The sequence below is a fragment of the Anas platyrhynchos genome, chromosome 8, assembly GCF_047663525.1.
Source record: "Anas platyrhynchos isolate ZD024472 breed Pekin duck chromosome 8, IASCAAS_PekinDuck_T2T, whole genome shotgun sequence".
Lineage (NCBI taxonomy): Eukaryota > Metazoa > Chordata > Aves > Anseriformes > Anatidae > Anas > Anas platyrhynchos.
In genome coordinates this window covers 19,519,384-19,546,282 of record NC_092594.1, presented here as the reverse complement: position 1 = coordinate 19,546,282, position 26,899 = coordinate 19,519,384, and the positions used below count along the sequence as shown (strand labels likewise).

At 50.9% G+C, this 26,899-nt stretch overlaps 1 protein-coding gene across 2 annotated transcripts in view; it reads left to right on the top strand.

Moving 5' to 3' along the window:
• The window catches only part of PAPPA2 (pappalysin 2), a 73,701-nt gene that overhangs the window by 9,984 nt on the left and 36,818 nt on the right, over nt 1–26,899 (top strand). For both annotated transcript variants that reach the window (XM_072041701.1, XM_038183197.2), the window contains exons 3-13: nt 8,944–9,089; nt 15,250–15,543; nt 16,053–16,245; nt 17,334–17,455; nt 19,074–19,566; nt 20,070–20,198; nt 20,582–20,673; nt 20,940–21,133; nt 22,302–22,439; nt 25,420–25,555; nt 25,712–25,931. In XM_072041701.1, the coding sequence (XP_071897802.1) occupies nt 8,944–9,089; nt 15,250–15,543; nt 16,053–16,245; nt 17,334–17,455; nt 19,074–19,566; nt 20,070–20,198; nt 20,582–20,673; nt 20,940–21,133; nt 22,302–22,439; nt 25,420–25,555; nt 25,712–25,931 (2,157 nt within the window). The remainder of the gene's footprint in view (nt 1–8,943; nt 9,090–15,249; nt 15,544–16,052; nt 16,246–17,333; nt 17,456–19,073; nt 19,567–20,069; nt 20,199–20,581; nt 20,674–20,939; nt 21,134–22,301; nt 22,440–25,419; nt 25,556–25,711; nt 25,932–26,899) is intronic.

Here is a 26,899-nt window from a genome sequence, read left to right as displayed (position 1 = left end):
TTTATTCTGATGTGAGCAAAAAGGGAGAGGGAGCTGATTTACAGCAGATCCCCTCCCACGGTCTGAATGGGGACTGGGCTTATCTGCACAGCCTGCGGCAGGGGAAGAGTGCTGCAAGGCTCAGCCCTGGCCCTGGAAGTTTTTTATTTTCCTTTGAAACAAACAATCCAGGCGGAAAGTGAACCATACCTGGTTCTGTTTAGCTTGGAGCCTGCTCTAGAATAACTTGCCACTGTTGAGTTCAGCCTGGTGAAACCGCAAGGGGCTGTGAGCGTATTCCTGCGCTCCCCCTGCGCGCGCACATGTTCTGTGTAACGCAGCCTCTCGGCCGCCAGCATCAACAGCAGGAAGAGCAGGCGAGCGCTTATCCTGCCCTGGGGACAGCCAGGCTCTCCGAGGCGTGCTGGTGGGCGCTGGAGCTGGGCTGCTGCTGCTGCTGCTTGCGCGGGTTTTTGGAGCCAAGCCGTGTGGAGAAGGGCTGCAGGGCTCCCTGCCCCGGGTCGGGTCTGGAGCTCTTCTCCTTGCAAATTCTGTGTGTTAGCTCCCCCAGCCCAGTGCTCTGCTCCTGTTCTCAGAGGTGATGATGCCTCGTGCCGACGGCTCCCCTAGAATCAGAGAATCATAACCACCGAATGGCTTGGGTTGGAAGGGACCTCAAGGATCACCCAGGTCCAACCCTCTGCCGTAGGCAGGGATGCCACCCACTAGGTCAGGTTGCTTAGGGCCTCATCCAACCTCCCCTCTTCTTCCCAAGGGCCAGCCTCTCAGACAACCCTCATGTAGCCCCCTTAGGTGTGCAGGGGCTTCCCCACTTGCTAGGTCTGTGCCCTCGGGGTGGCCAGGCTTGTGCTTTGGGGGAGGAAGGGGGGGGTCAGAAGTCACTGTGATGGTCTGGTCATCCTTTGTGCCCGCTGTGTATGAAGAGGAGACGGTGTTCTCCTCTTTGCAAAGCCCCCAGGCTGGTTTCAGACAAGAATCTCATATCCATGTCCCTGTGGGCTCCTGAAAATGGGCAGCCAGGGGAGGGACAATGGGCCTAAGGTGGGGAGTAACAGCAGCCTGTGCTGAGCCCTTGGAGACCTCAGAGAACTGCTAGGTTTGGGGGGAAATAACCTTAAATCTGTGTCTCAGTTTGGGGATTTGGGCTTCCTTTGGAATTTGTTCCTATTTATGGTTTTGGTCCATGTTAACCCCCAGATAAACCAAGTTTTCTGGCTGGGACTTTGAGTACAGGATCATCAGCTGGGAGCTTGTAGGTTGAGCTTAATCCCAGGGGTCTCAGAGGTGTTCTTGGCTTTTGAGCTCTCCCTGGGAGCAATGGGCAGCCCTCGGGGACACAGAGGATGAGGTGCTCTGTGTCCTCTGCTCCCTGCACGAGAGCTCAGCTCTTCTGAAAGCCTGCCTCTCCATCGCCACCCGCCCTGATGAGAGATGTCCTCCTACCTTTGTGGGTCTCGGGTGGGTCGCGTGTTTTCAGATGATCTCACCCGTGAGGAAATTGCAAGTCTCTTTGAGGAAGAGATGGCCATGATTCATGCCGATAGAAATAGAAAGGCCAAACAAGCAAATGGAAACTCCCTATTGACCATGTCCCTGCAATTTAAAAGGGTTTTTACTACCTATTCCAGTACGCATTTGAAAATCATATGCATTTACTCTTACATACTACAATCAGATGGTTTTTAAGCCATTAAGGCCCATTGGGTCAATAACTACCGTTTTCAAAAATCTATTAAATACCCATTTCCGTGGAAATAGAGCTTCTGCAATTGATCACTGCTACCAACTCCCATTAAAATAAACCCCAAATGCTATCAACTCCCCCAAGATGTAGAGCACTAAAACACAGATTGCTGGGACAAATTTATCCCAGGGGGAAGTTGATGGCCCATTATGCTTAAGCAACACAAGAATTGTCACATAAGCCAGGAAGTTTATGGGACTTGCATGGGCTTGTCTTCCCCGAGGGGCTGAAAAGGAAGGTTCACGGGGTGAATCGGTAGTACTAACACAAGCTCAAAGCCAGCCTCTCTGGGGATCTTTTTGGGAAACATCTGGCGTATTTTGTATTAACTTTCAAGTGAGTGTTGCCTTTGGTTGTTTGGCAGAATGAAATGATGCTCTAGGGCTGAGGAGCTGTAAGAAACGATGAATTTGTGGATCTGTTCTTGGTGTCACAGGGTTCTCCAAGCAGAGTTATACAAGGTGTGTGTGGGTGTGGGTGACACACACCTCTGAGGCTGCAAGAGGGAAATCTGTGAGGAAGGTCACCTTACAGAAATGAGGATGTCCTTCTTCCAATCCTTGTCTCTCTGCTCTGGGAGGGAAGCCCTTTTGGGCTGCTGGTGTTGTGATGGACCCTAAAGTGGGCTGTGGAGGTGTGAGCATGGTGGGATTGTAGGAGATTGCTGCAGGTTGTCCCTGGGTGAGAAGTGGCTTGAGGTGGAAGGATGGTGCCCAGGGGCTTGGAAACATTGGGGGAGAAAGAGTTGTGGTGGGGACACCCACTCTCCCACACGGCTGGTAGCTCTTTCCACGCTTGGGAGATGAGAGCTGTGCAAGTCCCAAAAGCCACTGTGGAGCAGAGGCTTGGTGTCCCTGCTCATCACTGGAGGGTGATAGCTCGGGCAGGTCCCCACCTGGAGGTGGCCCAAAGAGCTAGGCCCACTTTCCCAGGCTCCAACTGCAAATACCTGACACCCACCAAGTTTTTTTTTATCTATGAACACTTTCATTCCTGCACTTTAATCTCAATTACATCGAGCTTCAGCCCCCTTTCCTGCTCAGAGAGCTCCTCGTTCCTTCTGTTGCTGCTCTTATTTCTCGAAGGTTTTTTGACTTTTTGCTTTCAGCCTGGCTTCAGGGAGTTCCCGTTTCCCCCTGCTCTCCCCAGCCTCCCAGATGCAGCCTGTCTGCTGGTCAGTCCTGTTTTTCCATTCTTAAGTCAAGACCTGTCTTTATCTCTCTATTTAAGATAATCTCAATCAATCCATCTTTAATTCAGGACAAGTTTTCTTTCTTTCATCGGCTCTTTCATAATTCTTACACTGCTTACCAAAACCAGGTCTAAAATAGCACTGGCTTTTTCTGGTGCAATGATTATTTAGTAAAGAATTTTGTTAGCAAACACTTCCAGGAATAGCTGGATCATGCCAACGTTAGCAGCATTTACTCTTCAGCCTATCTCAGGGCAAAATGCCCTGCATGGCTTTCTAGTCTGACACTAACGTTATTGTTCTTTCTTACCCAAATCTGACCTCAAGAAGCTGCACGCTCCCCTCTGATGTAACATCTGCTGTGTGCTAACAGGCTGCAGCCTTCTTGGTCTCTTTCCCCAGTAAATCTGCACAGAAGGGTCACAGCCTTGAACCACAGCCCCTTTCTGATCCTGTCCGCAGCTTTGCCAGTGCAGCTCTCCGACCCTGCAGCATCAGCGGCTGCTTCAGTCCCAAAGCCAAATCCACCTCCCACGTGGAGACCAAGGGTTTCCTCTGAATGCAGCAGGAATTGCTCTTGTGTAAGGGAAACCCCTGATCCTGAAGGCACAATACAGGGGGGGTTTGGACTGTCACCCTTTTTTACATCTTAATGCTCAGCTCCTCGTGCTAATAGTAAAGTGTCTCCTACACAATGCTGTTGGTGGTGGCTGCTTCCTCCTTCCCATTATTCTTTCACTGACAGTGAGGTGTATGTGATGTTCTCATCCCCTGTGCACCCAAATGGCTTTGGGCTCCTTGCCTGGGCTCGGTTTTGAGGACCGCTATCAGTCTAGTCTGGAGGCAGACCAGACAACCCATCCTGGCTTGCACTCAGTGCCCAGCTGGTAGCATGTCCAGAAGGGAGGCAAGGTTGAGCATCACCTGGGAATTCCCATGCTGGGAGCAGGGATGAGGATTCACAAATTCTAGGAAGGGGGATTCATGCATGCAGACAGAGCCTGAGTCTGGAAGACTCTTCAGAGGAAGAGTCCTTTGGTGGGGTGAACTGAAGATGTCCATTTTGGCTCGCAATCTGGAAGAACATCTCTTCACTGATGAAACGGGGAGTTGAGAGAGTCTGTCCTCAGACGTATTCATGCCACTTGATCTAGCACCTGTCTTCATGGATTGAGTTGTGGCTCTTCTGGTTTCAGCTGATTTTTCAGAAGAAATGTTGCTGTGCATTATCTTAACCCTTTGCAACCTTGCGGACACATGTCAGCACACCAAAAATATTACTGGTGCTTGTTCCTGGGAAGTCTGAGGAATTCCTCATTTGTCAAACAACGGTTTGGGTTGGAAAAAAGGAGCGTCCCTGCTTGGCAGGAGCAGGAAGAGGAATTTCCTTGTGGTGGGTGAGGGACATGAAAGCAGAATCCCCTGTGACTTCATTAGGCTGAATGGTTAGCTTGGAGCTGGCTGGGTCTCAAGTATTTTCCAGCTGTCCATGGAGGGCACTTGGACAACTTCCATCCAACCCCACTCCCACATCCCCTCTGAAATGTCTACAGGGAGAAGACTCCTATTTTTGCATTGCAGTGGAATTCCTGTGGCATTACACATGCATCCTTTGCAATACCCAGAGAATTGGGTTTGATTTATGGTACTGCATGGGGTACGTTCTGGCCTTGCTTTTCATTCAGAAGTGCCATCTTTTGTCTTTCACTGGTAATGGTCCTTTTTATGGCACCAAGTATTCCCGTTGTGATAAGGCTATCACTAAAACCTGCTGTTCTTGCTTCTCTTCTCCCACTTTAAACCAAATCAGGCTTATATCACAGTTTGCCCATTCTACTCTGCTTGGAGAAACACATTGCTTTCTCTGTTCGCCAAACCAACCCAGAGCTTTACTTACAAGCACAAGAGGAAAGATGTTTTCTTCACTGTGGGCTAGGAAAAAAAATGTGCAGGCAAACACATGAGAAGGGAGGTGAGGGTTTTCCTGCGAGGCACAGTCTTGCTGTTGTGACTGGGTGGCACAGAGGAGATAGAGGTGGGCTCTGAGAAGAGCTGCATGGCGAGAGGACAGAAACTGATGGACACAAGTCAGAACATGAGAAGTTTGTATTAGGCATTAGGAATCTTTATTTCCATCAGGATATCTAAAGGTTGCCAAGAGAGGGAGTGAAACCTCTGTCCTTGGAGAAGTTCAGGTCTCAGCGGGACATGGCCCTGAGCAATTTGGTGTAATTAGACCTGCTCTGAACAAAATAGGGTCAGACCAGTTGTCCTGAGGAGGTCCTCTTCACCTGCAGCTGTGAGTCTTGGATTCCACAGTTCTTTGGTGACAGTCACTGAAGCTGCTTGACTTGCCTTCCTTCCCTCCCTTCAGTAGCCTGAAATGTCACACAGTGAGAGCATGTTGTCATTGCCCATGCAGAGCTGTGTGCAGGGATGCAGCTACTCCTTAGGCTGAGGTGGCATTGCCATGCAGGTAGCTGCTCACTAGTGAGGCTTTTATGTTCTTGGAAAAGTGTTTATTTTGAATCTGACAAACCTGATCACCTTTCTCTGCCTATCTTCTGTCTTCTGCTTTATTCTTTGGGTTGTGAGGTGGGTTTTTTGGTGTTTTGGCTTTTTTTTTTTTTTTTTCTCCTGCTCAGCTGAAATCTATGTCTTCATGTGTCCTTCTGGCTCTCCCTGTGTATGTGTGCTGGTTTGCAGCACTCACCATGCCATAAATACCATCTAGTTTGGAATACTCAGTCTTGAAGGAGTTGGGAAGCTATTTGGGGAGCAGAGGAGAGGGCTGTCATTTGGCCCATTTGTGGAGACCAAAGGCTGCTCTGCTTCCCCCCAGGGAAAATCACAGAAGCGCCAAAGAGGAGGGAGAGCATGACCTTGGCAGTAAGTGACAGACAAAGACGCCAGTTGCATGCTCCTTGTCTCAGCTGAGGATGCCAGTGGGAAATATGGACTGAGGGGAATCAGAGTTGCCCATTCTAGAGTTGTTTTGGTCTTGCTCGTGTCTTTGGGGACACCAGCAGGATGATGTTTGTGCTTTCCCTGTCATAGCGGGTGAAATCGGGGTCCTTTTGTCTCCTTCTCCACCCAACCCGTGAGCATCTCAGTGCTGAAACTGCTCCCCCTACCCTTGACACAGCCCCGAGCCATCCAAATCTCTCAATGGAGGAAATTAGTTATTTATAATTAAGGGTTGACAAAAAATGTTGCTAGTGTCAAGGGAACAGCAGGCGACAGCCAGAAAAACATCATGTCTCCAGAAGAGAGGCGGCGGGAATATCCCTCTGAATAGGGCTGATGTCAGCCCTCGGAATTTGGACAGCCTGGAAGGCTTTGGGGCTATTTTTCCAAGATATCATAGGTCAGGAATCAACGTTATTTTTAATTCTGTGTCCCCCGAGCAGCTCTGGTGCATGAGGGAGACTTTTTCTCCCTGTTCCCCCTCCTTACGCTCTATTTCTATGAAATTTTTGCTTCTCTTCCTTCCGACTCATGCCACAAATATGTCCTTCAGGTTTATTTATTCTTCTCCCTATCTATTCCTCCCGGCCTGCTCCCGTCTTGGTTGGGTTGAAGAGATGGCGTCAGCGTGGCGCGTGTCTGGGATGCTAAGGCGAGACATCACAGAGAAGAGATCATGTTATCCTAATTTGCCGTTTCCGGTTGGAAGAGTTTTTCTCTCCGCAAGCTGATGTGGCTGGGGAAAGTGTTCTGGGAATGCTGCTTTGTGGTGGGAGATCTCAGGGCCTGGTGAAGACAAGCTGGTCATCTCATCCCATCGCTAAATGCTGCCATACGCATCAGCCAAGATTTTCTGAAGTAGGTGAAGTTTTGGAGCTCCTTTGCCCCTGGGAAGGTGGGGAGATGCCCAGGCCAGGATGACCCCTCGGGGGGGTCAGCAGATCCCCATTACCTGCAGGGAGAGGCAGTCAGCAGATCCCAGTTACCTGATACTTCCCGAGGCAGTAATGGCTTTTGAAAATCTTTGCTATTTCAGATGCAGGGAAATGGTCACCCTTGGGTTTCACGCACTCCTTTCCACATGTCATCCTGCTTTAGTATGCTTCTGAAATCTTGTTCCTTTATTTTTATTTTTTATTCACTTTTTCCTCCTCCTCTTCCCTTTGCTGTAGCAACCTCTCTCTTTCTAAACAAGTATGTTGGTATAATAACTTCACTAGGGATCTTGCCATTTCAAACAGTGTATTTGCACATTTCTCACTGCTTTCCCTGCTCGTTTCACATCTTGGATGAGAATATGCCTTTTTCCTCTTAGCCCGTGTTTAACTTTTTGTCCTTTCTTCCATAATTCAACGCGGTGAGGAATGTGCTAATGGATGCCACTTTTACAGAAGCTGCTCGCTCACATACAGCCGGTGTGCCTTCACGGCTAGTCCAGCGTAAAGAAACTCTTGTGTTCCCTTCGTGAGCTCTCCATGCAGCTCGAAGATGCCAATTGCTCCTGGAAGCAGGGGGATAAGCGAAATGCTTTCCACCACCTTAATGTTGCTATTGGCTTTATGCTGCAGATTTAGTCATTCTTATGACATATTTCCACAATGGTGCATTTCCATCATCATTCCACAGTGATGTACTTGAAGCCTTTCCATGCGTTTTTTTTCCGCTTAGGACCTCTGAAATTAATGCAGTCTTCCCTTTGGCTTCGTAAACTGTGGGGTCAGACTCCTCAGACTTTGAAGACCTGGAGACATGTCTTCTAGGACTACCTGTCCCAGCGCTGTCTCAGCCCATGAGGGTCATGGCACTGACAGTGGAAACAGTAGTACTTAATTTAAGAGAGTATCTGGCACTTACAGCACAGCCCAAGGCCCTGCAGTCCCACTACTATTATTATTGGAATTGTCGTTGTTGTTATTAAGTTAGATCCTGATCCTTTTACACTGCTGAGGACGTGAACTCTGTAAAGACCAATGCTGTTGGTGTACTGGTGAAGGCAGTGTAGATCTCCGACCTGTGCAGAAAGCACTACACAGGGGAGAATAAAACCTAAATCTCCCGACTACCACTTTTCTCCAAGCGCCGAAACATGCCAGCCCTGCAGGAGTAGTGAGGATCGTTGTCATGATGCCCAAGTGCCCATGGTGTTACTGCTCTGCTGTTCACTGTAGGACAGGTGCAAAGTGACCTTTAGAAATGGATGTATTGCATATCCCCATTCAAGTATTTTTTATTTTATTTTATTTTATTTTATTTTATTTTATTTTATTTTATTTTATTTTATTTTATTTTATTTTATTTTATTTTATTTTATTTTATTTTATTTTATTATTTTATTATTTTATTTTAATTTTTTACTCCTACGACTGTTTACCTTCAGCTCTGGAGACTGGAGGAGAGACAGCCAGCAGTGTCATTAGGAGGCTTCCCCCTCTAGACATGCCCCTTGGTGGAGCTGTCTCCAGACCTGTTCCCCTCTCCTCATTAAGCTTATTTTGGAGTTTAGCTGGTACTTCTCCACCCTTGTGCAGCCATCCCAGACCACCCCCTCTCAGAGGGAGCTCTCTCCAAGGTCAGGCCATGCTCTGTTTTGAGCAGAACTGGAAGAGAGATGTCTCAGAGCGAAGTTGGAGGAACCTTTAGCTCATGTTCTTCCCTGTGGAACATGCAGGCGTGGGGGCGAGGTGGCACCCCGTGGCACACGCCTGTGTCCTACAGGGACTCCTTGTTCTTACCACCCGCTGCCACCTCCCACCAGACCGCTTGTCCTGAGGAAGCGGGCAGAGAGGAGAGCCGTGGCTGTGAAATCCTCCAGATTAGAGAAGCTGGGGAAATGTCTTCATATTTGTGTGACTGCATCTCACCTAAAGACGTCTCCAACAGTCCCTGCTCCTCCCGCACTTTACCAAGTTGGTCCCTGGCAGCTGAGGATGGAGTCTCCAGGCCTGCTGGCCCCTTGCCCCCTATCTACAGGCAGCTCTTGCTTTTCCTCTTTGCCCCACCGATGTGTTTGCTGACTGTCTCCTCTCCCTCGTCCTTGCAGGGTGTACATGAGCGTGAAGGAGCTGAAGGAGGCCCTGCAGCTGAACAGCACCCACTTCCTCAACGTTTACTTTGCCAGCTCGGTGAGGGAAGAGTTGGCTGGTGCTGCCACTTGGCCATGGGATAAAGAGGCTCTTAGTCACCTCGGTAAGCAAGCGAACCTACCCGTGGGGCCCTGGGGGCGTTGGCTTCTCTCTCTCGGTGGGGTTAGCCAGAAGAGGCACTGGACTTTGCTCTCAGGTAGAGTGGGAGAAAAAGTAAGCTCATGTTTTGAGACAAAGCCTTTTGCCTGCAGTTACAGGTGCTTAGGGAGGTTTTGGAGTTGTCACCTCCAGTTTAGCCCTTCTGTGGCTGGAGCTGGTGTTTTGGCACTGAATTGTGTTTAGTTCACCCCAGCCTTTTGGGATGGGGGCAGCTGGGAAAGTGAGCACAGATTTCCACTGCCGTGGCTTGGCTCAACTCTGAGGACGTGTAATGGACATCAAAGGTCACGGTGACAGGCTCTCTGCTGCTGTAGGGAAAGGAGTCGTCTGTTCCTAATGTCTATATGGATGAGGCTTTCAGGTAGCCACAAGCTCTGTTAGTGGTGAGGGCAGGGAATCAGTGGGGCAGGGAGTGAGGGGAAAGCTGCAGGTTTGCCATCGGTGCTGGCTCTGGAGGGGGAATAAGAGTCGTACTTGTCCAGATGCTTTAGGTGAGGAGGATTCTCTGAGACCTTCCTGGCCTATCCACCAGGGTTTTGGAAATGGTGAACTTCACTCTGCAGTGCTTAATGACAAACATATAAACCAGGAGCCTCGGTGACCTCAGAGCCAGGGCTCCTGAGCTGAACAGGCAGCGAGCTTTAGCCACTTCCAAATCCAGCTGCAAATGTGAGGATGACTATCAAATTAAACCTCATTTTTATAACTTGGCTTGCTACCTGCTGAAGGCAAGGTACTCCGGCTTCAGTGAATTCAAGGCAAACCATTAAGGTCATCAGTCTTGGCAGACTGTGAAATTGTTAAAACGGCAGCTGCTTCGCTAGAATGTAAATGTACCGTGTGTTTTCTCCTATTTCTGTTGTCTCTTTTTTTTCCTGCCTCTCCCTCCACCTCTTCAATGTCAGAATTTTCTGGCAAGGCCCTTTACACTTTGTAGTCAAAACATCTAAAGTGTTTCTCAATAAGTAACTGGAAATAATTACTCGTGACACCTGCGCAGCAGACCTAGACCTTCTGCTTTTACAAGTGCGTGATGTTCAACCCTTAAAGTTTTACGCCGCTCTTAAAGACCTGTTTTAAAGTTCTTTTGTGCCAGTTTCCCTCCCTCAATGAGTTTCAGGGCTGTTTTTTCAATAGCATATTGCTACAATTGCTTGTCGAGGAAGGCAAACCTCCATGAAATTTATTCCTTCGGCTTCCAGAAATCACTTCCAAGGCTCAGCTGGACAATCATCTTACTACAGCAAGTGCTTCAGCCACACATGTTCTTGTCAGACCCCTCCCGATGGCTTGCAAGGAGGTGTAAGGAAGGGTAATCAGGGTAACTGGTTTAATCAAAAGCTTGCATTTAACTCTGGTCTTCGAGTTTGTGTCCAGCCAGAGTCCTTAAGCAGGGGTTGCACCATCTGGAAATGTTGGATCAGGGTTTTACCAGGGAGGTTCAGGGGAAAAGGGGTGTTGTCCTGGCTCTGGTGCCAGAGCTGTGAAGTGTGAAGCTGGATCTGAACTTCTCTGAGGCTCTGGCACAGACCAAAGACTTCGGTTCAAGACAGTCCTTGGTTTTAGATTTAATGAGTTGGGGAGGGAGGGTGACAGATTCTCTTTTCTGTAAACAGTAGGCTCCAGCACATCATCAAGTGTTTTGTACTAGGCACAGCGTATACCATTGTCAGTGCAGAAGAAATGTAGGACTGAGCAGGAGGTTACCTGCTCTGAGTAAATCTGAAGGTACAGTAGGGAGGAAAGAGCAAAGAAAGCATTGGGAGGAGTGAATAGTAGCTTGAGAAAATTTCCTGAGCTTTAAGGCCCTAGCAGTGACCAGGGATGCCAACAGGCTTCTACAGAAGAGAGGAATCAGTCTCCAGGAAGACACTGTCCTTCCCTTCTTGCGCTGATTCTTGCAGGTCTCCTGCCTCTCCTGATGTTAATGGCTTAGGTCAGCCCGCAGGTTTTGCTCCCCCTTTGCCACTGTCTCTTCCTGTGGGGTAGAAATGCCACCTTGCAAACATAGACCCTGCCCCATTTGTTCTCTTTTGCTTTGATTCTCCAATGAAATCATGTTGGTTCCTTGAGTATCACTTGACTTCCCTAAGAAGCTAACTTGCCTCCTGGCCAGACTTTCCTCCCCACTTTTCTCCATTTGTCTCTCTGAAATGGACTTTCTTAGATGTTTTCGAGAGAAGTACCATGAGACTTCTCTCCAAATGCCTTTCCTTATTCTGTTTCAACCTCTTCTCTCATCCCGAAGCTCACTAAACATATCGTTTCCAAATTATCCTTCTCTTCTTCTCTAGATGGTTTTGATCTGCCCTCTGGACTTTGGACTCTGTAGAAACTGGTCTCTTTCATTCCCTCTGAGTGTGTCCACCAAGGAGGTCCTCTTCACCTTCCCCTTGACATTGTTACCTTCTGGAAGTTTCAGAAAACCTTGTTCTTTCTTCCCTTTTGTTCACCTATGATTGTTTTTGGGGTATTGTAAATTACATGAACATTCCAATGCTGATGACCTGCAGATCCATTGCTCTCCTCCAGGTTGTTTTCCTGAATAAATTCAAATTTCATGCAGTTTCTGCAGACTTACTGTCTTAGCCCAGTAGCAATACCAACAAATAGCGGCTATGTTCCTTGAGGCGTAAAGGGTAATGACCGACTTGGAGAGGGTGAACTGGTCTGTGACATCTCTATAGGCAATTTTTCAGTTGCTTTACAGCTTCCAGACAGAGACAGCTTGTACCCAGCCAGCAGCAAAAGCAAAATCTCAAGTCTGTTTGCAGTGCTTCATCTAACCATACTTTGTTTCAGTGTTTCCACCATAATCACAGTCAGTTCTTCTCAAATTCAGAGTGTTCTTGCTAGGAGTCCAGGACTAATTTTCTGAGAACTTGCAAGTAAATCTCTTTAACTGCAGAACACAGAGATGAAGAACTCCTGTCCTATATAAAATTCATCTTTCCGCAACGGAAAGCCTTGCCTCAAAAATCCCAGCAATGCAATAATGTAGACACTTCAAACTTTGTCTAGTTGCATGTGAACGGTATTTGCATAAACATGGTTGAAAGGCAATGGGAGCATGAATATTTGATGTTATAAACATTTTCTGTAGTTATATAAGCTGAGGCCAGCTCATATATCTGCTGAGGACATTGGATCCTGACGGAGGGCCAGTCGTTCACCAGAGGTACCTCTAGCAGTGGCCATCTTCCTGCCTGACTAACCACCGTGCGTTTGTTCCACCAGCTGCCATTCTCCAGTTGCCCAGCCTTGGTTTGGCAGGCACGTCCAAAGAGGTCTCTGGTTCACCTGCCCTTGATGCCATGGGGACATGACATTGACATTTTTAGCTTGGCTGTGCAAATACTGATCCTTGGGGGGTTCTTTGGTCTTGTCCTCAGGCATGAGAGGGGGAGGTCGCTTAACACCTGATTTAGTACACCTCCAGGAGCAGAAGGAGGTAAAGGTGGAAGGAAAGATCTGATGTGCAGAAGAAGGAGAGGGGACACTGTTCTTGTTGCAGCGGGATGTTATGAACACCTCCATATCTTGCCTTCATAGCAGAGACCCTCCAAGTGGGGAAATGCAACTCCCAGGTCTAAAGCTGGGGGGTTCTTGGAGCCCTTTTCTCACCAGGGAGCTGTGGGGAGAATGGAGGGGTGGGGAAGGTCTGGAAGACAGGCACTGTTCTCATGCTGTTTCTAATACTGCCATCTAATTAGCTGTAAGAAGTACTAAAAATACGAATGTCCTTGTGGAGTGTGGGGGAGGAATGGGATAGGGGAAGCCAGCAGAGAGGAGGGAGTGACAGGGTATCCCAGCCTTGGCATCCCTCCCCTGCGACAGCTTTCTCCCTCCCTGCATCGGAATCCCATTTTTTCCCCTGTTTGGGAAGAGCATCGGGTTTCTGGTGGAAGGAGGATGGTTTGGTCACAGGGCCTCCGGTGCCCCTCAGGCCCGTCTTTGTGGTTAGTGCTGCAGGATTCGTGCAGGGCTTTCACATCTCACTCGTTTTGTTTATGAACATTATTTTCTTTCTGCATGCACATTCCTCCTTTCAGACCTTTGGGCAGGCAGCCCCCTGCCTTGTTCAGGCTTGGGTTTGGCTGCAGAGCTGCCTTTTCTTTCTGTTTTCTCTGTTTTCTTTGAAATGAGAAGTAGCTTTCTATATGCCCACTAGGTTCTCTGTTGATGGGGTGCCCTCTGCTATCTACAGTATTTGCCAGCCTGAGAGCTGGGGGGGGGGGGCAGTGTGCAAAACCTTCTGAATGACAGGACACAGTCGAACATGAAGGTCCTGAAAGGATTTTCAAGCTCTGTAGCTTCTTGTGTCTCATAACCAGTCAGATCTATAGGACCAAGGTACAAGGTCCTTTACTCCAGTGCTCTGGGGAGAAAGGGCATGTGGTCACTTTGTGCCCCATCCTTTGCCTTGGGCCAACAAAATGCCTGGGTTTAGCCTCCACACTGGGGACAAAGCAAGAGGAAGAACAACTACCGTGAGTTTTTTGCTAGGAAGTGGTGCCATTTCACGCCGCTGCTGCCTCCCAGCCCCTCCGTGAGACACACGCAGCGCAGGGCGCTGCATGGAAGGTGCCACCCTTACTTCCTCACCCTTTCAACCTGTTGGGCTCGGAAGAATTGCTCGGGGCATCTTTGGAAGGCCCTTTCCAGCCCCAGCCCCGTGTTCGTAAAGCACGGCTCCACCAGAGGAGTCGCAGTCCTGCTGGTCCCCTGCCAGGGACACTGTGATCTGAAGAAAGCCCTCGCTTGGAGGGAATGCCCTGTACTTGAGGACAGGAGGTAGGCCAGCAGCGCACGGAGCTGATTCAGGAGCAGATTTCAAGCTGTCTATGCTGTGGCTGGAGACAGGATCACACGGTGGCCCTCTGCCAGTTTTAACTTTGCTGGCAGGGGCAGCGATCAGCAGCAGAGATGCAGTAGCAGAGGCTTTGCTGTGAGGTAGCTGGCACAGTAAATTCTCCAGGGCCTTGCAAAGGAGGGAGCAAGCTGCGCGGGAGCCAACTATTCACTGCACTGCCATCCGAGCTGTCTAGGTTAACAGTAGTTGGGTAAAAACAGCCTGCCATGCCATGGAGGTATTGCCTGGAGTTGGCCTGGGCACATGTTGGGAGCTGCTTTTTTCCCTCTTGTCTTGCTGATATTTCCCAGCCCTTGCCCCTGCACCGCAGGGCAGCACAGAGAAGTGGCTGGAACAAGGAGAAGGGGATGAGGAAGGAGATGGCCACTGAAAAGCCTCAAAACAGGGAGAAGAGGAGCAGTTTCGAAAGAAGTTTCTGTTTGGGCAGAATACAGAAAAGAAAAGGAAAAGAGAGGAGAAGAGGGGCAATTTTTGTTCTTGAGCATCCTCCACAGAGAGTTGCCCAGCAGGTGTGGGGCACGGCTGTCATTGCAGGACGTGCATCCTGCCTTGGCAGTCAGATCTGGCGGCGAGCAAAGGGAAGGCTCTGCTCCTCTTGGCTTTCCTCAACATCATTGCTCCTTCCTCTTCTCATCACGGGCAGGTGGGCAGGAGAGGAGAAACACTTTGTCCAGCAGGCTGCTTGGGGCAAGGTGAGCATGGGACCTACCCAGTGCTTTTGGATCTTCTGGACTCTTGCTGAAGGTGGCTCCCAGCTGGCAAAGCCAAGCGTGTCAAGACTTTGCTGGGCAATTTGTTCTCATCTGCCATAGGAGCTGGCATACTTTAGCCACCTGGGCCTGGGGGTGAGCTGTCTAAGCTGTCCTCTGGTTCAAAAGATTGTCCCTGTAAGCCCAGGTCTCAGTTTGGTGCCCCAGCTCTAGACTTCATTTGGAGTTTTAAGTGTGAACCAAAGTAGACAACGACTAACAAACACAGAGGGAAAAGGTAGCTGAAACAACTGAAGACTTTTTGGGGAGCAATATGGTCAGAAGGGGGAAGAGAAAACAGCCACCCTACTCTGAAGCAAGGGAGCCTTCTTCCAACCCTGCAAGGCCAATACTGGCCTCCACCTGGCACCTCCTTTGTGACCTGGAAGCACAGAGAGAAGAATTTTAGCCAGCACAAGTGAGTAAGGGCAGCTGCTCGCTGTCGCTTCCTTACAACGATTTCCCTGTGCTTGAAATTCCAGGTGGTGTTGTCCTCAACCCTGCTTATTATGGTATGCATGGCCACACGAACACCATGATCCACGAAGTGGGACATGTCCTGGGGCTGTACCATGTCTTTAAGGGAGTGAGCGAGAGGGAATCTTGTGACGATCCCTGCAGGGAGACAACTCCGTCTATGGAGACGGGAGACCTCTGCGCTGACACCGCCCCGACCCCAAAGAGTAAGCTCTGTCGGGACCCAGACCCTACCAATGACACCTGTGGCCAGATGCATTTCACGGGGACGCCCTTCAACAACTACATGAGCTACACAGGTGAGCAGCAGTCGTTGTTAGAAATGGGAAGGGGTGACCTCTGCGAGAACCTTGTGTTTCTCTCCCTTCCACCTTGCTCTCCAGCTAACGTGGTCCCTCCTGGTGTGCGAGGATGTGCTTGCAGGAACCTCATAGCCCCTCTCTTGCTGTGGTTTCCATCCCCCCCTGCCTGCCTGCCCGTGGCTTGCTGGAAGTGCAATGAGGCTGCTCTGCCTTCCTGTTGGCATATGCTTGTTCTCCTGTCCTGAAGCAGCATTATTATTATTATTAATTTATTTACGGTTACTTATTATGACCGGAGCCACCGTGGCAAGCGCGGGGCTGTGGAGCTGCTGAGGCAGTGCCATCTTGTGGCCCTGGGGACACACGACACCAGCCATCCCTGGCAGGAGAGCCACCGGGCGCTGGTGTCTCCCAGGTGTCCCCAGGGTTCTCCGAAAGAGGATTTGGGGATCAGGGAGAGTGCCAGCTGATCCCTGCCACCCTCATCCTGACCGCTGTTCCCCCAGATGATGACTGTACCAACACCTTCACCCCCAACCAAGTGGCCCGGATGCATTGCTACCTGGACCTGGTGTACCAGCGCTGGAGCCAGAGCAAGAAGCCTGCGCCCATCCCAATCCCACCCATGGTCACGGGGCAGACTCAGGACTCCCTCAGCATCTACTGGCTGCCTCCCATCAGCGGTGTCATCCACGAGAGGTGAGAGAGCAACGTCCTCCTCACATCGGTTTACTTGTGCAGGGATCTGCTGGGGCAGAGAGCAGGGGATGGGGGGAGCCTTTTGGGAGTCAGTGAAGACACCAGGGACGGCTGGCACACCCCTCGTGCCCCCTGCCAGCTGGCGAGTCTCACCCCAGCCTTAGCAAGCACCCATTCCTGCAGCTGCCCTGGTGATCGAGGGTGTAGATGTGGTCTTGGCACCTTCTTCCCCGTGACCAGCTCCTGGAGCTGGGCTGTGTGCAGGGCTCTCCCACCAGCCTCTGCCGTCGGGGTGCGGGGAGGCGATGCCAAGGAGCATCGGGAGGTGATGCCAATTCTTAAACCCAAGAGTGCAATCACAGAATGAAAAACGAGCTTCATTTAGCACTTATTGTATAAAATAGCCATTTACCAGGAGGAAATGCAGCCTTGTGGTTAAGGCAGGGAGCTGGAACCGCAAGAGCTGGGTTTCGTTCCCAGCGCTGTCGCAGACTGGCGGTGTAACTAACTGGGGGTAACTTGAGGGATGTTTCAAGCAGGAGAAATGGAATCAGTCATTTGGCCTCCTCGGGCAGCTGTCTTCCTTTTATCTTGCTAATGCTGGGGAGTCACTGAGACCTGGACAAGCAGCCCGTGCCTCTGTTCAGCAGCCCTCTAACTAAAGCGGTTCAGTTTCCACCAATTTTCAGGTCTATGTTTTTATTATTGGACCTTAAGCACATCTTAGAGATTTCAAGCTTGTTTAGAAGCTGCTTCACAAAGCCGTCTTTTGCAATTTAAATGAAGTGTTTTATGGCCATTGACACAATCATGGTTCCATGGTTGCTGTCTTTTCAAAGAATTAATGTTCTCCATGATGGGCCTTTCATGCTGGGGGTGGCAGGAGCCTGTTACCCACCCAGGCATGAGAGCCTCCTGGTGCTGGGTGTTGTGAGCCATTCAGACGACAACAATCTGTCGTGGGGCTTCCTGAGAAGTTGGGTTCCTTGGTTTTCTAGCTTCGTATCTGATCCTGCTTGGGCAAACTTGTATGGAAATGTAACTGGCCATGATTATACATGCAATTCCTTTGTGTCTGTGGTCTGCAGGGAGCTGGACACTCTCTGTGATGACTGTGCTGAAGATGGCACTTTCCGTCAGTACGTGCACGAGGCCTCATCCCCTCGGGTCTGCGACTCCTCTGGCTACTGGACCCCAGAAGAGGCAGAAGGTACTCTCGTCCTCTCTCTCCTTGTCCGTGAATCCTCTGGGTGGAGATGAGGTCTTGCTGGGAGAAGGAAAAGGAGCTTTTATTTGAGAGAGTGAACCTTCTCCTCTTCAACAAGGCTTGCTAGTGCAGGAGGTGCCCAGAAGGTACCTGGGAACTGCCAGCTGGTTTGGGACAAACAAACTCTGATGCCACACAAGTAACTCCAATTGCTCCCCTGAATGGTATTAACAAGAGGCATTGGGAAATGGAGCCAAGTTTCATTGAAATAAAAGGCTTACAATATAGATACTGGGGCCTCATCCAAAACCATGGGGACGTTCCCAGGCTTTGAGACCACTCTGTCCGAAGGGAGCAGGAGAAGCCCCTTGCCCAGTCCCACGCATTGTGTACCAAGTCCTGGCCGATCGGGGTCGGATGCTATTGTTGCTGGTTTGCAGAGCTACTTCATGAGCTGCCTGGGAGCTCTGGCTCGCAAGGTCACGCAGCTGCTGCAGAAATTGTTGGGCTTTCTATGCTGCAGAAGGGGCAGGAGACCAGGTGAAACAACCCCATGTAGTGTGCACGCTGCTGTTGAAACCTGTGGAGCCAGAGGATCTGCTAGTCCTGTGTGTCTACATGTGTTTGAGCCACTAAGGCTGGCTGAAAATGCACCGGTGACTGCTGAGAAAGTACAGCTGGGACTTCATTACCCCCTTGGGACAAAGCCCATGCTTTGAGAACAGGAGTGTCAGCATATAGCTGGGGTTCAGTGCCTCAAAACTCATCTCTAGATTTGGCGTATCATGGGATTATCTCTTGCTAGCATTGCAAATCACACACACACATGCGTGCGCACACAGGCAAGTTAAAGAAATAATCAAATTTGTGCTTATTCAGTGATACCAAACAAATCAAAGCTTGGCTCATTTATCTTCAGTAGTTCCTGTTTCCCCTGCCTGTCTGATTCACTGGCAAATTAAAACTGCAGCTGGAAGTATTGGATGTTTTTTTCTCCTTTGCATGAGCCTGTAATTATCACAAGCTCATGTTGGCTCTGGTGAAACAGAGACAGGTTTTAAGGTTTTTAGAAGAGGAAAGTTAAATGGATGCAGGCTTTGAACTGCTGCTCCCTAAGGAACGCTTGCAGTGGTTCATGGAGACGAGAGTATTTCACTACAGGATGATGAAATCTGGTGATGCTTTCTGAGACTGAAAGCCCAATGCTACATCTGTCTTGCTGAGTGCTAATCCTCCACCAGGGAAAGAAAGCCGGACAGCTGGGGCCAGCCTGGGCACCATACTGGAGGTCCTGGTGGCCCTCAGCAAGCCTTCTGCACAGCAAGCTTTGTGTCCTCCAGCCACATCCAGGCAGGTGCTAGAGCTACTGGTGGCACCAAAACCTGATGCAGTGTGGGTACCAATATCCTGTCTGTCGGAGGGCTTGGCAGACCTGATGCTACCAGGAGATGGGAGACCAGTGGTGCTTGTTGCTTTCTGGGATGTCCACGACCTCTGGAACCTGCAGCTATAGCACAGATGCATAAGCTCCTATGGGGACCCTGTGGGGAGGATGGCCCCTTTGGGTCCCCTGTAAGGTCAGCTGTCGCCTGGTTCTCATCCTCTTTGTCCTTCTGCCTAGGGCCCCCAGATGTGGATCAGCCCTGCGAGCCCAGCCTGCAGGCCTGGAGCCCAGAGCTCCACCTGTACCACATGAACATGACCGTGCCTTGCCCCCAGCCGGATGGCTGCATCCTGGAGCTGCGCTTCCTGCACCCCGTCTACCCCGATTCCCTCACACTCTGGACCACGTACCTCTCCACTGACTCACCCAAGGCACTGTCTGACATTGAAATCCTGACAGAGCAGGGGGAGTCCATCCATTTGGGCCCCCTGGACACCTTCTGTGACGTCCCTTTTACCGTGAAGCTCAACATCCACAAGAAGGTGTCCGGAGTCAAAATCTACACCTTCGATGAAAGGATGGAGATAGACACGGCCCTGCTGACCTCCATGCCCCACAGCTCCCTCTGCTCCTCCTGCAAGCTGATCCAATACCGTGTCCTCCGTGAGCCCCCCTTTGCAGACGGATCCCCCGCCACGGCAGCACAGGCGCACCGCGAGTTTGTCGATACGTGAGTGCCACCCGCGGGCCCCCGAGTGGGTTTGTGTCTGGGGGCCACAAGGCCTGGTGCTGTGAGCAGACTCCATGCTCGAGCTCACGGGGTTACGAGGCCCGGCCACCGTGTCTTGCTGCGAGCAGCCTCCCCGCCTGCCATCGAGGAAGCTTGTTGCTGCCCCGTTGTGCTAGCGCAGGCCTTGCCAAGGAGCTGAGGCTAGTGAGAAGGAACTCATTGAACCCAGAAACGAGGCTAGTAAAGTGGTTGTTAGAGTTCATGCAGCTTCTCCCCAGCTCAGTCCCTCCGGGAAGGAACAGCAGGCCCCTCTGCATGACCTGGCAGCAGCTCTCTTCCCACAGCAGCTGCCTCTGGCAGCTTAGGGTATGAAGACGCATGTCCAGCCACAGCACTGCCTGGGCACAGACGTGTGATTCCTGTAACGGGGGCGATCAGATTTGTTGCAGGTTGCATGGGTTGTTCCCTCCTGCTCCTTGCTCACATCCTCCGTGTTCCTGCAGGGAAGTGATGCCCGGGCAGGTGTACCGCTACCAGGTGCAGGCCGTCTCTGGGACAACCCTGGGAGAAGCTTCCCCACCGCTCGTCCACGTCCACGGAGCGCCCTACTGTGGGGATGGGAAGGTGACAGCGTAAGTCAAGAAACCCATGCTCTCAGCTGAGGGTCTTTAAGCTGGCAGGTCGTCCTGCCCTAAAGGGAAGTGCAGGGTTGGTCATCCACCCAGGGGTACCGGCCTGAAGATAGCTGTGCTCCCAGCATAGGAGATGGAGATGGTCTTTGTGAGGAGCAGGGTCTGGATGAGGGCTCCAACCTGAACGTTGTCCCCGTTTTCATCCCCTGGGCAAGATGCAGTGTCTTCTCTCCTCCCTCTTACCCCATGCAGTGTTCTTCCTTTTCTTCCCCCTTCTATGGAAATGGACCCGAGACATGGAGTCCTCACTTGTTATGAGGCAGAAGCACCCAGGGAGTGCGAGTCAAGGGTGGTGTTAACACATCTGGGTGCTGTCCTTTTAGGAGCCTGGAGGAGGAATGCGATGATGGGGACTTGCTGGATGGAGATGGCTGCTCCAGGAAGTGTAAGAAGGAAAAAGGCTTCAACTGTGTCGGTGAGTCTGAGTAGATTTGAGATACCCTTGCTAGGCAGAAATCAAAACAGCGAACTGCTCTCACTTCCCTCATAACAGTCCTGAGAGCACGTGGTGGTGCATGTCACTGTAATAAAATGTCATCCGCAGCTGGAGTGATCTACAGGACTTGTCAGGCCCTCTTGATAGGAAATCCCAGGGCCAAATGACCAGCACGCCTCCTGGGAGAGGAGCTGCGTGTGCCTGCAGCCTGGTTTGCAAGCAGGGCATTCTCCATCTCCTTGCAGGAGAGCCGAGCCTGTGCTATGTGCATGATGGAGACGGCGTGTGTGAGCCCTTTGAGAAAACAAGCAGTGTCCTAGACTGCGGTCCCTACACGCCCAACGGATACGTGGACCTGTGGGCAGCAAAAGCCTATGCCTCGCATCAGGATGAGAAGTCCTGCCCTGCTTCCTTGGCCACTGGAGAGCCTGTTGCGAAGGTAAGTGAAGGCATGACAGAAAAAAAGACTTTTCTAGCCTATCCCCACCCCCTCCCAGTAAAGCTGGGGGATTTGCTGTCTGAGCAGGATTTTACTGAGGCAGAAATCAAAGCTTCAGAGCAGCTCTGAAAGTGTTGACTGACTACTGTGCTCCCATGCAGAGAGCCAGTAGAAGACCAGAGCATTTCCTACACCCCTCTTGCAGTAGTTTCTAGGGCCAGGAATTGCAGTCCATGGAGGGGTTTCTCATCAAAATGGGGGGCACCTCCCCTGTATGCAGTAAGGGACCACCCCTGTCCCACCAGCTAAGTACACGTGAGCAGTGGTTCCACACACAAAAAAAAAAAAAAAAAAAAAAAAAAAAGTAATACCTTATAAAATTGGGGCCTGAAAGGATAAAATCACATGTACATCAACATCTGTGCTGCTCTCAGGCTGTCTGATCTGAAGCCAAAGAAAAAATCAATGGGAGAATCATCTTTCATATAGGCTTTGGAGCAGGGCCCTGGAGGACCTAGGATGGGATTTCACCTGATCATTGTTAACATGGTGTAACATGGTGTGTGTGTGTGTGTGTGTGTATTCTTTCCAAGCTGAAGAAGGGGAATAAGTGTGTAGAGAGGGCACATTTTTAGCCATTTGTATGTGCACTTCAGCTGACCTGATGATCTGAGTATCATGAAGATGGTTCCTTGCTTAGTTAAATTGTCCGAATGCACGTGATTAGTGGGATGCCTTGGGCTTGGGTGTCTAATCCTCTAGAAGGACACACGTATCTCCCAGGCTTTGTCCCCCAGGCCTAGAGGGAGGCCTGGCATACCACAGGGCACCAAATGGTGCTGAAACCTGGTATTCAGGCAAAAAAAATCTCACCTTTAGATCTTGTTGGCCCAGTCACAATCCAGAGAGTATGGTCTTTCTGCCATCCTACAGCCTGTCTCAGGTCCACAGGCACCATGAGGTACTTCAACAGCATATTTACACCACCCCAAAAGGACAAAGGCTTTCTGCACACACGTATGAGGAACACCTCAGGGTCCTTACCTCTGCTTCACACTGTGTTGAGCCTCCCCTTAGTTTCCGTAGGTGCTCTTTAATTCTTTCTCTTACTTCCCTCTCTTCTTTCTGGGTTGAAAAAAACAAAACATACAAACCTCTCTTCTTTCAGGCATGTAAATCCTACCTTCACGCTGTGCCAAAGGACCTTTCCCAGGCTGCTTGGTTCCCATGTTCTCGCAGCCAAGACAATGCTCAGGATCCAAATGAGGAGAGGATGCCCTTGGGCGGTGAGAAAGTTTGGCTCAAGGTAAGCGAGGGCGTGTGGTCAGGCACAGAAAGATATGCTTGCCTTTATCCCAACACTTTGGTGACCAAGGCCAGTCCTCTTCTGCCCTTCAGTAGGAGCTATGGCAGCCTGAAAAGCTGCTGGGATGGGACTGTATCCCCTACCAAGCTCTTTGCAAACCCTGGATGCCTGTGGCTGGGTCTTAGGTAGTTGCCCCATTCCCACTGTGAACAGCAAACCCATCCTGGGGCAGACTGCCAGGAGGAGGCTGTGCCAGAAACCAGAAGCCCACAGAAATGTTTTGAGGCTGAGAAACAACTTGCTCCTGACTACTCCCTGCAGTCGAGCTGTGCTGTTACACCCGCAAAAGGGTGGGCACAAGCTGGCTGAGCTGTGCTAAAGGCCTGTGTTGTTGTTGTTGCTCTGCACGGCTGGGAAAAGCAGCAGCGGGTGCTTCAGAAGCCGTGAGGGTTATAGGAAGAGCAGCATCTTTGGGGATGCTGGGTCACCTGCTGCCTGAACCTCGACATGCCAGGATAAAGATCAGAACATCTGCTCTTCAGCCTCATGAAAATCCCACTTCCAGTTGGCTTCACCTGGAGATGTACTGTCCTCCTGCCTCGGTGACTCCATGCCTAAGGAGAAGCTTTTCTGTGCCCAAGCTGCTGGTCCCCAGCCTGCGCTGGTCTTGGGAGGGTGTCTGGCACATCAACCTCTCCATCCCAGCAGGCAGGGCAGGGGAGAGCCGAGGGCTGGGCCACGGCGGTTTTTACAGTGTTGATTTTCTGACTGCAGCCACAGTTTGGAGGTTTCGTGGCTGCTGCCTCCTGTTACTGGAAAGATGGGTTGTGGCTTGCTGCTTCCTCAGCAGCCCGAGGGACACCTTGCCCTGCTTGGCTGGAGGCTGTCTAGAGAGGACCTCATCCTGGGACTCTCAGAGCCTCAGGGAACCACCAAATCCAAGCCAATAAACTTTGCTCTTGCCTCTCCATCCTCTCTGAGGTCCTCTCCAAAGAACTTCCTTTAACCGATTTTTTTTTCCCCCTCTGTCTGTGCTCACAACCTACTTTCCAGCTTCAGTCTCTGGTGTAGGCCATGACGGACGTACCTCCTTTCTTCCTTTGCTAGTGAGAAGGCAGAAATCTCCCTCTCTGCCCTACCTAGATGAAAGCTTGCTCTCCACTTCTCACCGGGGGTTAAAGCATGTTCCAGTTTTATTGGAGCTTGTGGTCAGTTCTCTTCCTCTATGGATGTTTATATTAAAGACTTTCATTATTGGTTCTCCATGCTCTCTTTAGGAGTGCTATTATTTTCCGCCCATAAAATTATTTATGGACTAGTAATAAATATGCCCTTTTCTTTCTCTCTCTCTCTCTTTTTTTTTTTTTTCCTTTTTTTTTTTTTTAATAGTTTTCCTGATTGGTAACATATTGGGTTGGGAAAGACAGATTCTTGTTGACAATTTGCCTAGCACGCCCGCCTGTGCGGACAGGAACGGTGCTGCTCCTACATGCGTGCACATGTAATTTCGTGGCTACCACCCCCCTCGGCCAGCTCAGAGCTGCACCTGTGTCACCTGGGCTAAAACCATGCCACGAGCCTCACCACAGCGTAGGAATTACTTCCTACCTCCTCAAGAGGTAGCACCAATGAGCGAGGAAAAGGTTGGGTCGTGTTGTAGGGGGGCAAGAGGTGCACGTGGCTGCACCACCTAATGAAGCATCGACCATGCAGATGGGAATAATTACCACTTGCAGATCTGCGGCCATGCTTTGTTCTCTGTTTGCAACACATCCGATGCAGGGAGGAATCAAAATCACTTGGAGGCAAGTCACGATGCGTAACACACAGGAAATTAAATGTGAAGGGGGGCAGGGAGGGAGAAGAAAAATTAAACAGATAGCCTGCTGTGGTCAAACACAAAATATGTAAAAATAAATTAAGAACTTTTTTTTTTTTTTTAAGTAAATTGGGATGTTAGGTAATCCAGCTGCCCTGGCTCTAACTTGGAGCCACTCAGTGCACTCCTGCAGGCTGGGAGACCTGAGCTGGCACCCAAGGCTTGCTGCTGTCAGTGGCTGCACCACTTTGGCTGCCTAGGTGGGATAGGGAGCAGTGGGGCAGGCGCTGTCCTCACCCCATGCTGGCACCGGCCGAGAGCTGAGCTCTGTGGTGTGCACGGGCAATGCCCAGCATGGCTGGGCTGAAACACCGCTTGGTGGCTGCTCTCCGGGCTGTGCCTGGCCAGCCGGGACTTGTCCTCCTCCCAAATGCAGCTTCGCCTTGAATTTCTGGACTCCATCTATGCCTGCATTCAACAAAAACACTCCATAGGGTGGATCTGGATTGAAACACATCTTGGCGCTGGGTGTGGGGGGGTCTGGGGTGGGGGAGAAAAACATTTCTATCCTCTTACTTCCCAGGAACGTCTGCCCCGCCGTGATTGATGCCACCCATTTCCCAGCTGCCTCCTGTAGCCTTCAGGGCTGCAGACAAGTGGGGAGCTGTCAGCTCTCCGAGCAGGCAGGACTTCCTGCCACAAATCTTTCCACGTGTTGGCTGACGGACAGCTCGCGCTCGCTCCGGCTTCTGGGGCCGTGTCTTGTTTTTAATGGAAATAGTGCGGCAGCAGAGCCAGGGATTGCGCTCCCCGGGTGCCTCGCTGGTGTAGAAGGGGGAACCTGGCGAGGAAGGGCAGAGAAAGGGGGATCCAGGTATTGGTCAAATAGGGCTTCATTTTAACAGCAGCAAATGGGGAAGCTGGGGAGATGCCATAAATGTATGGCAAGGCAGGACTGGTGCACGTGGGAAATAGTAGTGAAGGGAAAGGAGGAGGGGAAGGACCGTGTTCCTGCACCCTCCCTTCCCTCCCCCTGCCCATTCACTGACCCCACGCAGTGTGTGAACCCCAACCCTCCTCTCCCCACCTGCTCCCTCCTTGCCTCCCTCTGGTGCCATCAGGAGGGCTGCACCAGGTGTGTGTGCTCCGACTCTCCCCCAGGTGTGCTTCGAGCGACCCGCAGTGCCCACCTCCATCCTGGTCTTCCTGGCCTCTGACGGCACGGCCCCGAGCGACCAGCACAAGCCGAGGGTGACCGTCCAGCTGAGCAACGTGGAAGGGCTGAACCGCTCCTTGGGTGAGCACCGGGTGCAGCGCCTCTGCTTCCCAAACTGTGCTCTGGGTTTGTCTGCTGAGACACGTGGGCAAGCAGGGGCGGTGGTGGAGCACCGGAATGAGACACGGTGCTACCAGCGCTGAGCCTGTGCCTTCTTTTCTCCTCTTCACCTCGCAGGGACGTACGAGCTGTCGTGTCAGCACAACCCGCTCATCATCGATGCAACCCGCGGCCAGCAGGACCCGTCCTACCGGGCCGGGTCGGTGCTGCTCAACTTCTCCTCCCCGCTCATCGGCATTGCAGCCGTGGCCTTGCGGACGCCGGCTCTGCCGGGCTCTGCTGACCCCACCACCTGCCTGCTGCCGCACAGGGAGGGACACGGCCATCAGCGATACAGGTATCGCCGCCTTGGGTGCCTTTTCAGGGGCTCTGGGCTTGGGTTTTGCTGGGTTTGGCTCTGTGTGCTCACGCAGGGGGTGCCTGAGCTTGAATGAGGGGAAGGGATTGGACCATGTGGCCCCTTCCAACCCCAGCCGTTCTGTGACCCACTCTCTGAGTTGCTTTGTGACTGTTCTCAGGTGGGTTTTGAATTGTTACTGGAAAGTCAGGTGTAAGGACCATCATCCAAGATAGGTTAAGTCGACAAGGCAGCAAGAGCATGAAGACATGAGGAGGGACAAGGGGATGATGCCCAGCTTTGTCCTGGAGCAGTAGTGGGGCTGCCAACCCCTGGTTGCTAAAATCACACAACTGGGAATGCTGAGTTTGGGTCTGAGCTATTGTGGAGGCACTGAGAGCAAAGGGCTCTGGCTAGGGTCATCGCATCGCTACTCCTGTCGTTATTTTTCTGCTGCTGATGGCCCTGGATGGATGAACATCCCTGATAATGAATGAGCGTGTGTGTGTTTGTCTAAAAGCTTGTGGGATCACGGTGCGATTGATTTATGTAGAGTTCTGGAAGCTGTGAATATCCAGCAGTTGCTTTTTACTTTTTTTTTTTTTTAAGTGCATGTGTGATTTATACAGAAACATAAATCTTAGTGAGTCAGCATATAAATATTATTCTCAGCCTTACATTAAAGGATCAGTGTCCACCTGAAATGCAGTCCGTTTCCTCCTGGTAGCTGTTACAGCTATGTACACACATGCTTCCAAGCCCCTAGCCAACTGATGTGGTTTTTCAATTACATTTTCTCATCCTTTAAAATAATTTTGTGCTCTCATTTCTTGAGAGCTTCCCCCTCCCCCTCAGAAGTGGCTGGAAGGATGAACAGACTGACCAGACATAGCTCAGCATCGCTTATGCATGGGCAGAAATACATAAAGGGACAGAGGAAAGTAAACGTTTCATAAAAACATACAGCT